The following is a 12177-nucleotide window of genomic DNA, read 5'->3' as shown; positions in this document are numbered from 1 at the left end:
AGAGCAGGGAGACAGAGGCCATAGGGTAAGTTAACTACAAAGGGGGGAGAGGGTAGATAGTGAGAAGGGCGAAAGTATATAGTGAGAAGGGCAGAGAGGGTAGATAGTGAGAAGGGGAGAGGGGTAGATAGTGGAGAGGGGGTGTATAGTGAGAAAAGGGAGGATATGTAGCTAGTGAGAAAGGGGATAGTAAGAATATTCAAATAAAAAAGTGAGAATCTTTTATGTGTAAAAGATTTGTGTGAAATATACCCTCTATACCCTCAGTGCTGAGTTTACATTGTGATTTCCAGTTGATCTATACCTGCAATGCTGGGTTTGTGTGTTATTCTGTAGATCCATATCTGCTATGCTATGTTTCCCTACATTATTTATGTATACCTGCAAATACAGGGTTAATATGTCTTATTCACTTGATTAATACCTGCAATGCTGTTTCCATGTATTTATTTGATCTATACCTGCAATTCTACGTTTCATATATTATTATTGTATACCTGCAAATACAGGATTTGTATGTCTGATTCTGTTTATTTGATATATACCTTCAGTGCTGAGATCACAAGTAAATTTCAATTGATCTGGGTTTGTGTGTTGATCTATACCTGCTATCGGCAGCAGGGTCTAAAATATATATATATATATACATACACACAGCTGTGTGTGTAATCTCATGCGCTTTATAGTGTGTCCCTGAATGGCAGAAATAAAATGTGGTCACCATACCGCAATGCAAACCTCAATGAACTGAAGTAATATTGTAAAGAAGAGCGGGCCAAAATTCTTCCACAACTATGTGAAAGACTAATAAAGTCATAGAGAAAATTATTAATTCAAGTTATTGCTAAAGGTGGTTCTACAAGCTATTGAATCATAAGGTATACTTAGTTTTTCACAAATGGCTTCTCCATTTTTACTTTATTTTTGTTGAATAACTCATGATACAGTGTAATATGTCATGTGCTGCTGTTTATCTGAGGTTATATTTACCTAATTTTTTAAACCTGCTAAAGAACAGATTGTTTTTCTGTAAAACCATAGAATTCAAAGAGGGTGTACTTTTTTGCACATAACTGTAGGACCCCATCCAACAATACAATATACATATTTGAGATATTTTCTTAACTTTTTATAGTCTCAAACCTTACAAAGATAATTCTTTAGCAGGTATCATTCAAACCACGATGTACTATCAACACTGTAAGATCTCCAGGACTATTGCAACCATGTAATGAAAATGTATCACAGTAACTACCACCCACATTGGATAAATATCTTGGAACTGCCAAATAGAATTAACATCACTCCCAAATGGCCTCAATTTTTACCTATATTTAGTATATGATAATACATACAAACCTATTAAATGTAGATAGACAGATGCACATTTGCTGCCCTGAGCTGGACAGACTTTGCACTCTACCTTTACTGCTTGTGGACTGGACTTTGATCTCCTTTACCAGTCTTGGTACCTGCATTGTAGCACCCCCAAGGAACAGTGAGTGTGAACTGCCACCATTAGTGAGATACGTTTGATACACAGAGGGAGATTTAGCTCTCTATAATGACACAAGTAAGCAAAAGTTAGAGACACATCCACAAGGGGATTCACCATCGGACTGTCACATGACTGAGCTAGCCTCATTTGCATTACTTTTAAGAAACCTTAGTTTGTCCCAGATGCTCTTATTTGTTGAATTGTGGCCACTGCTAGCAACTTTATGAATTTCCATTCACTTTTTAATTATCTCTCTGTGTATATCCTTAGGAGGAAAAGAAGTCTAACAGAGATGTGAACATTCTATGTAAAAAGGGTAAGTGTATTTTATAGGCTATAGGATTAAAAAAGAAAAGAGCAGCATTATATATTATATAAAAGTATCAGACTGAATACATGCGACTAATCTAAAATAGTAGGAACTTATAGTTCTTGGATTTTAGTCATGGCTGTAGATGAAGGATTGATGAAAGTGCCTGAACGAGGGAAGATTAACATAATAGGATCTTCAGGATGGAGTGAACTTGTCTCGACTGCCTTAATAATTTTCTTTTTTTAACGGAATTAATGAATAAATGTACATGAAGCTAGTCTCTTTGTTCAGTTGCAGAGTGTTACATTGTCCAGAAATTGTACACATTTGTTGAGTCTCATTCTGACACCCATTTTGGACTTCCATGCCTGGTAAGCTACTCATTTTTTTAAACCCATATTTTACTGTTTAGTTGTCAGAAACCTATCAGTATATCATATAATGAGAAAGAAATATAAACTATAATATATGTTTGTTTTTAATAAACTTAACAAAGTAAGGTTTAGGGTTAGCGCATCAGGTGTGTATTAGCCTCTTGGTTTTTGTTAGGTTTCTAACACTCTATTTTCGAGAGTAACGAGATTACACAATGTAACAGCTACAAGTTGTCCTATTTGTTTACAGCAATGTCACACATGGATAGGACATTAGATGTACGTCCCAGCACAGGCAGCGTCAGAATAACAGATTTTGGATGGCAAGGTCTACTAAACCCAAATCCGCTAACTCAAGAAGATGATGAAAGTCTTGTTGATGAGTACCTGTCACCAGCTAAACTAGTAAGATTCTGTAAAATTGATAACTGCAAAGTTAACCAATAATTAACTTTAGCTGTGATTTGTTCTCTAAATGATGAAAAAAACAATGTAAAGCAATAACAAACAGAAGCTTGCTTTATCCAAATATTGCTGAACTACTCTTGCACTAACCCTTGGTTGACGCAGTTTGTCTACCACAATTTAAAACCAGTGTTGCATTTCCTTGGTCACAATGACACTTAGTCATTGTATAATATTCACTTGTCTTTTTTCCTTTCTTCTCCTATGCAGCAAGCTCTTACAGGGTTGGAGGATCTGACAAAACTTAGGACACTCCAGATGTGTGTGGACACCAGGGATCACACGCTTGGGAATTTTGGTGAGGGATACTTTTTAGGTGAGGGGTCAGGGCCATGTAAATTTTTGTCAAGCTAAATCTTTCCAATTATGCATTTTTGTAGATTTTAAAGATAGAGGGAAAAAATATTGACATCATTTCCAATTTTGAGTTAACTTGGAAATATTTATTCACATCCCTTCAACACGTGGAAGGAGGTACTCTACAACAGGATTTAGATGTGCCATAATAATATACAGTGGACTTTCCAAACTAACGCCCCAGAAATACACTCCTACATAATGTAGACTATGGTGTATATAAGACCACTGACTATCCAATATGTAGTATATCATTAAGGCACATCTGAAGGATACGTTTTGTTAACGCAAGATATACTTAAGCTTCTAAATAGTGCAAATTCATAATTCAAGCAATAATCAGTGTTCATTTTTCCTCTGACTGTCACAGGAACTTACATGCCAAACCTAAGAGAGCTGAAACTGAACAACAGTATTATAGTGTCCATCAGGTAAGGAGATTTTCTAGTAGGGCAAATGCTAGAGGTAGAGTCAAGCACATCCCCTGTCCCCTAGTGCCTAGTGTTTTGTGTGACAGCAGAGCTTCTATGCCCTTCTCTTTTGCGGCTTCTGGAACCCCCGGGCCATCAAGCAGACTAGCATGGCAACAGCAGGTGTAATTAGGGAGATGAGCCCACAAATCAGGAGAGAATGCAAGCACTGTGAACCTTTATTACCCCTCTACATTTCCGGGACATCTTTCTTGGTATGTGGTAGGGAGAGTGCATGGAAGGAGACAGGTGGGGGTATAGTTACAGGTAGGGCAAAGGCCAGGACCACGCAGTTACCTTATCAACTTACAATACATTAAACCGGGACGCGGCTTCAGCGTATCCCTTCTCCACTGCAAAAGCACGGACCCCAATAATCTATTTCAAAGCCCTGTCTTTTTGTGGTTTTCTTGTACAACAGTATATTATTATTCTATATATTATATATATTATCATTATATCCTGAATTATCATTGAAATGTTTTTTCTTATTTTTATTATAACAGCGTGACCTATGACTGACACATTCATATTTCATATCTCAAAGTAAACAGATAACTGAGAACTTCTATTTTATGCAAAGTGACAACAACAATAATTTACTCCCCTGTCGAGGACACCACCAACAGCACACACATATTTAAACTTCAAAAGTTATTAACCCACCACTACATACATCCAGTGTGTAACTGCAAGCGGTACTCCCTGCCATATGGAGCCATATCACCCTTTCCTTGATTTGAACGTTCACACCAATTTAGCCTAAGGGAGTGGGGCAGGGCTACCTCATTCATGCTGTGAGAGCTGTGGTGTCGCCCACTCTGTACACTGGCATTCTGGTAGGCAGCGATGAGATGTGGCACTGTTCATGTTAAAAAAAAATGTTACCCTGTTTTATAAAGTATAGTGAAAAATATAGAATCAGTTTATTTACTTCATCCTTGGAAAAAAAAAATTGTTTGGGATTGTGAAGGGACAGTCTCCTAATCTATAGTTTTGTTGTGTTTTAAGTGCTTCACAGTTGACTTTTTTAGGTGACAAACCTACTAAAATCCTTCCATACATCCATGGTATAATAGCAGACCCAAGGGTTTGTTCCAGCTTCTTCACGCTGAGGAATGCATTGATAATCCCTCAAGATTGTAAAATTGTGAGCAGGGCTCTCGCCACCTAATGTAACGGTTTGTCTTAGTCTGTCAACTCTCGTCTTGTCATACCCCTTGAATATATGTATTGTATTAAGCGCTGCGTAAATTGTTAGTGCTATATAAATAAAAGATAATAATATCCAGCCATAGCAGTGACAGTGTTGGTCATGCCACTGGCACTATGCAGAAATGATATACTTTAATTCAAGGCATACAATGGTTTGTGTTTTCTTGCAGAGACCTTGGTACATCATTATCGAAACTGGAGGTGCTGTGGATGGCTCGATGTGGTCTTACAGATCTTGATGGCATCTCTTCCTTATGTTCCTTAAAGGTAACACTTTGATGTCTGGGAAACAGTAACCTGGCACATTACAATGTCATTTTTTCTTCTAATCTTGGCCCCTATATGTTCTTGATCCTACAGGAACTCTACCTAGCCTACAATGATCTGAGTGAGCTCAGTCAGCTTAGCATGTTGGAGAACCTGGAGATCCTGGATTTAGAGGGGAACAACCTGGACCATATTAGTGAGCTTCAGTACCTGGCCATGTGCACCAAGTTAACTACACTCACCCTAGAGGGCAACCCCATTTGCACCCAGCCAAACTCAGAGGGGTCAGAGGTGACTTGGCCACAATTTGTCATACTACCATATAAACTGTAAAAAGCTTTGTAGCCACTCACCTAGGGACTACAAAGCTTTTACACTTATTACGTCATCTTAAATAAGTTATGTTATATAATGGACAGTTACCTTTTATGATATTATGTGCTGCCATACTTCAGCAGATAAAACCTTTTCTGTGCTGCCTTTCGCTCATGTAGAGCTTAACATTTTGATGTTGCTGACTAAAAGCACTATGGAGAAACCATAGAATTGGTTCACCACTATATCGCAATGTGTAACTATGTGACACCTCTATGTTGTTTTGTGTCAGAAATTAGCCTACAGAGATAGCTCTCGATAATGTAGTAAATGGTAGCATAGATTTTTTTGTCTGCTTATCTCTTCCAAGGAAAACTGTCACAAATCACAAGTAAGTAAAAACTGACAGGTCATTTACAGTAGAGAAAGACATTTTTTAATACAGGGGCTACCCATTAAAGTGTAGATAACACTGTAATGTAGGATCAAACAAAATGTTTATTTCAGTTATTCTACTTCAAGATCCCAGCCAATTATTTATGAGAAATGTGTTTGAAGTCCCCCCCTGGTATTGATCACATTAAGTCAGAGGTCTGTTTTGTCAGCGCCCACTTGTGTTCTAAATACAATTTTGCTGAGCATGATGTCTAGTCTCCTTGTGGTCAGCTCCCTCTGTCCCCAGACAGAGCCACTAACAAGGTTACCCATCCTTCTGTCTGCATCTGTTTCTCTGCTATGATCTGATTTCACCTGGGATGAGATCATTCCTTCTAGTGATCTCATATCCAGCATACTTTGATGTCTCCTTTCCATGTAATAGTTCTAAATCCTGTAGTGTCAAACTTGCAGCATGTAAACATCAACAGGACAAGAGTATGAATATAGAACATGTTTATAATGCTTTGCATAAATCCTTTGATTGCCAGAGCATTAGAGACAAGTTGATATGTACCTAACAATGTTGATTTTGAAGACTCACTCCAAAAAGGCATCTTAGCGATAAGAAAAATGGACATTGGCATACTAATGGAGCGCAAGATTGAACAGCAGCAAGCCTAGTCAAGTGGCCCCTTAATATAGTATATAATTATACTATATATATAATAATGGATATGCTTATACATAGTCTGTATTTATGTATTTAAATCACATATGGCAGACAGCAGAAACAAAGCACAATATTATCCACCTTCTTCACACATATTCACTAAGAAGAACCCCACTGAAAAATGCAAAAAACGTTAGATACCCTGATGCCTATGTATGGAATGGCAAAAGTGCAAAAATTTGTTTCTAATCTGAAATCTTCAAATCAGAAAGGCCCATGAGAGAATTGCATCCCTATGCACACACATGGGGAGGTTTCAAATGGATTATGGATGACACAGAAGTGGTTATTACATGAATGGTCTGTGGCAGAGTTTGTAGAGACTCCAGAGTGACACAGAAATATTCTTAAAATTTTCTCTTGGTTGAGTCATGGCAATAAATACCATATATATTTTTACAACTAGCCTTTTTTTTAGTCTGCAGATTATAATTATAGGCGCACAGTTAAAAATATGATCCCTCATCTAAAACTTCTGGATGATGTTCCTGCTGACCAGCTCAATCCCACGTCCCCAAGGACACCTAGCCATGACTGGCAGATGGTAAAGGACTACATTAAAGACAACGTTGGGAGGCAGGTGAATGCTGCACTGGGTAAGTAACGCAGGGAAGCTCACAAAGTTGTTATTGTGGAATGGCATAATGCTCAAGTCAACTAAAGTCAAGCAGCATAAAACATTGCATCCATTTTTTTAAAAATAGCTTCTCTTCGTCATTCCTCAGTGTCTTATTTATCTCTTTTTCTCTCATGTTTTAAGGCCTCGGAACTACACAGAAAAACACCAATGCAAGGCCAAGCACAGCCCAGCCAACTCTCTTGAGAAGACCTTTCTCAACAGCAAAACCAACAAGTGCCGGAAGGCCTGCCACCAGTTTCCAGGGATCTGGGAGGGATCCATTAGCAGAACACACTGAAGATGGCACAGCGGAAGATGAAGCTAGTGACTTAACCCATGGTAATGTCTGTCAGGGACTATTCATTGATGCTCTACCTGCATCTCCCTATATCTTTCTAGTCTGTTCAGTTTGATTTATTTCTCTTGTTTCCATATGCAGATACATAAAAATTACATCTAATTGGCTCCACACCAAACTATTCGAATTTCTCGCTCAAGGTGTTGGGGCAATCATGAAATATTCCCGAATGAGACATTTAAGTGTTTAGTCTTAAACCATGACTTTGCATGATCTTGTAGTCATAGGAACAGAGAGAAGCAGGAATAAACTTCAAATTAATTTATTCAAGTAGAATCTCCCACTTGGAGTGCAAACTAAACTAAAGGAATGGTCCTAGAAAATTGTGTTGGAAAAGTCCAGGGCCAGACTGGGGAAGAAAAGCGGCCATGGCACTTTAAGGCCAGCAGCTGCTAAATAACATATGTGGCCACATGCTACGCTCTTCCATTTTCACAATGGATCCCTGGCCAGTCCTTGCCTGCTTAAGCTACTTTTATTTGTCAACATAAATTCATATATTTGGCTTTTTGCCTGTTGTTGAAATACAGATACATATAGATCCAAGTTATATACAATGTTGCTATAGACTTACAAACTAGTGATACACAACTAACATATAAAATTTGTTATAAGCATGTATATAAGTACACTTAAATTATTTTACAGTAGACACTTAATTTAGGTTTTTACTAAAGGAGTTTTGTTATTCCAACTTCCTGACTTAATTATGCATTATGAAGGGCCAGCCCCAATGAGATTCTCTTTCAAGAAACACAAAGCATAAGCAAATATGTAAGGTTGATTTCAGGACATCATCCACTCTGAAAGATGCTGGGACAGCTCAACACAGGAATTGTCCTTCGCTCTGCAGGAGAAGCTTGACCCTTCATAATGCATAATGCAAACTCCTGGTGAATAAACCACAAAGGCTGCAATTGTTCAACATAATATAATCCAATAATATTTAGGTTTATTGCAACCTACAGTAAGTTAAAGAGTTTGTATCATTTTTCAAACATTCTCTTGCCCTAGTCTGCCCCATGAGTAAAGTTTCTGACTATAATCAGTCTATGGTCTTGTCTTAGATTCAGGATAACTTTATGCCTTTTCCATGCATGTTTAAATTCCCTCACTGTATTAGCTTCTACCACTTATGATGGGTGGCTGTTCGATTTATCTATCTCAAATCTCTCCTCTCTTCTGTGCTCCAAGCTATACATATTTAGACCCCTCAGCTTTCCTAGTATTTTTTATCCTGCAAAACATTTACCATTTTAGTAGCCCTTCTCTGAACTCTCGACAATAACCCAATATCTTTCTGGAGGTGAGGTCTCCAGAACTCTACTCAATACTCTAACTAAGGTATGATCAAAGCTCTGTAAAGTAGCAGAAGCATCTTGGTGTGTGTGAGATATTGTGGTCAGAATATTCCAATTAGTTCTTAAAACTAGATAACTAATATTATAAAATCTTGTATATTCATTTAGGAGTTGGCAGAGTCCTATGTGGAAACCCTATCAAGGCCCTCCGTGCAAGGAAGGCGAAGTTAGGAGTAAGTGATTTAAAGTGAATGTTTTTACCTTTTTTTCCTCTACCTCTTCCTCCTGTTCTTTAACAGTTCTTTAACTGTTCTTTAATCTGACCTGTTTATGTTTGATGCTTCTACCTGAGATAATCTAATTACTTTTAAAACACATATACACCATGTTTTGGTGAATTAAACAGTTGTTTCATACAGTCTGCATTAAATTCTTCTTAGGCAACACTAAGTATATAAGTTACAAATCTAAGTCATCTGTTAGAATTAAATTGTCTGATTCATGCTTCTGTTTCACTCGCCATATCTGTATCACTGGGACAAAGACTTACAGATAACGCACTACTGGTTACAAACAGTATATTCCATTGTGCAGACTGCGTATACTATGCCTATTATGTTATTGTAAGATTTCAGTAGGCAAGATAGAACGCGTGACTAGTTGTAGTTCATTAATGAGATCTATTTTTTTGCTCTTCCATACCTCGATTTTAGTTGTTTTTGTTTCTGTACTGGTTGTATATTGCAAATATTCTTTTGGTATATGAAGACAATCTGAACTCGGATTACCATGATATATAATTTAAAATGTGTCCCAGGATTAATGTCAGAGGTCCATTCTAAATATAAATTACAATCTACAATCTGTCCATGCAAGTGCTACTTTTTCTCTATATTTCTCATATTGGTCTGAAAAGCTGTAAATTCTCGTTTATTGTATTTTCCCAAATATGCTATTTACTTATTGTTGGCTTCTGTGTTCCCTCTTCAGCCCCTGGGAAACAAACCTAAAAATACATGTGAGCCTGATGTGGCTTTGGACAAAGATCGTGATGATGTGTTTGCAGAACTAAGAGCCTGGAGAGAAAAGCACAATGTGTAAGCATGTGTAGAACAGACACGTTCAACTTCATGCCTGATCTTTAGACTGTTTACCCCACTGGTAGATTATCTTGAGCGACACATAAACCAAAATGACAGAGCCCTCCAAAACCCTTTTTCTAATCAAATATCTATTAAATGAGGCTGGCTTTCACCTTTGGCATGGATATGATGTACTTCATCCAGGGACACAAAACATTCTTAAAACGTCATGGAAACCCATAGGCTCTAAATTATAGGCAATTTCACTTGTTCAAAAAGCAATTCCCCATGTAAGATAAAAGTAAACTCTGTATTTTTTAATAAAGACTTTCAATGTTAAGTTCCTAGTCCAAGTATAAGAAGTAGATCCTGGTATTGACTGTGAAATTGAGGTGGTGTTATCTTGCTATTTCATAGACTTTTGCAACGGATTCAGGAACAGCGTGCACCGCAGGTTTTGACAATCAACCACAGCGATGAAGAAGGTAGTCATAGCATTTGTTCCAGCAGCGATGATGAATTAAGTGAACCATGGGACTTGGGTTGCCTTGTAAGGGTGACTCCAGAAATTTCAAGTCCCTCTTCCCAGTCACTTACAGGTGAGTTGGTTAATTGATAAATCCTTGCCACAAGACCGATTGTCTTACATTGGAGAGTATGATCCAAACATATTACTTGCCGTAAAAGTTGAAGATTATTGAATGCAAGTAGTGTATAGTTATGACTATTAGGAAAATTAATTGAACTATGTACCGTATTTGCTCGATTATAAGACGAGGTTTTTTTCAGAGCAAATGCTCTGAAAAATACCCCTCGTCTTCTAATCGGGGTCGTCTTCTAATCAGACCTCAAATAGAGGTCTGATTATGAGACTAAGATCCAGATCCCCCGCACCGCTGCAGGGGACCTGGATCCTCCTGTCTCCCCCCCCACACACACTTACCGGTGCTTCCTGGTGTATTGCCGGGGCAGCGGGTTGACGTCTACGCGATCCGCGTAGACAACGTTCGCTGCAGCCGGAAGGAGGTGTGGCTAGCAGCGGGGGTTGTCTGCGTCCGTCGCGGATACCTTCACCGGTGCGGGGAACTCGGATCTCTGACAGCCGGGGAAGGTATCCGCGACGGACGCAGACAAACCCCCGCTGCCAACTCCACCTCCTTCCGGCTGCAGCGGAAGGAGACGTCAACCCGCTGCCCCGGCAATACAGCAGGAAACTGGAAGCACCGGTAAGTGTGTGTGTGTGCGTGTGCGTTAAATGGGGGCATAGGACATTTCTGGAATGCCTTATACCCCTATATGCCACTCTGGCACTTAGGGGGTTAAAAGGCATATTATGGGGCAGAGTGGCATATAGGGAGGTATAAGGCATTTCAGGAGGCAGAGTGGCGTTAAAGGGGCATTTAATAGAGCACTCTGCCTCCTGAAATGCCTTATACCTCCCTATATGCCACTCTGCCCCATAATATGCCTTTTAACCCCCTAAATGCCAGAGTGGCATATAGGGGTATAAGGCATTTCTGGAGGCAGAGTGCTCTATACAATGCCTTTTAACTCCCTTAATGCCACTCTGCCTCCTGGAATGCCTTATTCCTCCCTATATGCCACTCTGCCCCATAATATGCATTTTAACCCCCTAAATGCCAGAATGGGATATAGGGGTATAAGGCATTTCTGGAGGCAGAGTGGCACATAGGGGGTCAAAAGGCATACCATGGGGCACAGTGGCATATAGAGGGTTAAAAGGCATATCATGGGCCACAGTGCCATATTGGTGTGGCAAGCATGGGGGCAGATGTGCGTAACTGGGGGACAGGTTGGAAAATACAAGGAAATAAAAACAAAAAAAATATTTTTCTCAATCATAGCTTTTATTTAAAAAAATTTTTTAGATGAATTAACATTTACTGGTAAAACTTTTTTCCTTTAGGGTCGTCTTATATTCAGGCTTTTTCTTTTTTTCCTAAGTTAATATTCAGATTTTGGGGGGTCGTCTTATAATCAGGGTCGTCTTATAATCGAGCAAATACGGTATTTTATGTTAATTTTATTTACAGACTGAAATAAGTTATGCTTTAAAGTTATTGCTTTAAATTAACTTAAGGTTTTCAAGAGCAATTCAATAAGTATTTCTGCCAAGCCTCATGCCTACATGTATGACCAATTCCTTCATTATCTCTTATCTTATTATACATGGTTGGTTCACAAGTTAACACACTGAATGCTGTTTATATAGGCTGCTTGAATCCTGAAGAAATGCCTTTGCAGGATGTCCATTGTGTGCCATCTCCTCCAATTACTCCATGCCCACCAGAAAGTTTCAATCACAGACAAAACAAGAGATCAGATATACGAGCAAGACATTTCAGAAAAGAAGCCAACCAGAGTGGAACAACGATGACCAGGAAGATGACTACAAGTGCATGCGTTGGAGATGA

General features: G+C 38.7%; 1 protein-coding gene across 1 annotated transcript; it reads left to right on the top strand.

Moving 5' to 3' along the window:
- Positions 1 to 2437: 2437 nt before the first annotated feature.
- LOC149278264 (leucine-rich repeat-containing protein 56-like) lies at positions 2438 to 12177 on the top strand. Its single transcript, XM_089502160.1, has 11 exons — positions 2438 to 2590; positions 2861 to 2948; positions 3378 to 3438; positions 4863 to 4959; positions 5053 to 5250; positions 6801 to 6978; positions 7143 to 7340; positions 8829 to 8893; positions 9651 to 9757; positions 10160 to 10341; positions 12008 to 12177. The coding sequence occupies exons 1-11, from the start codon at positions 2438 to 2440 to the stop codon at positions 12175 to 12177; spliced, it is 1497 nt and encodes a 498-aa protein (XP_089358286.1).

Source organism: Sceloporus occidentalis, unplaced genomic scaffold, assembly GCF_023333645.1.
Source record: "Sceloporus occidentalis isolate IW3139 unplaced genomic scaffold, rSceOcc1.0.p SCAF_196, whole genome shotgun sequence".
Taxonomy (NCBI): domain Eukaryota; kingdom Metazoa; phylum Chordata; class Lepidosauria; order Squamata; family Phrynosomatidae; genus Sceloporus; species Sceloporus occidentalis.
This window is presented reverse-complemented; position numbering and strand designations above follow the sequence as displayed.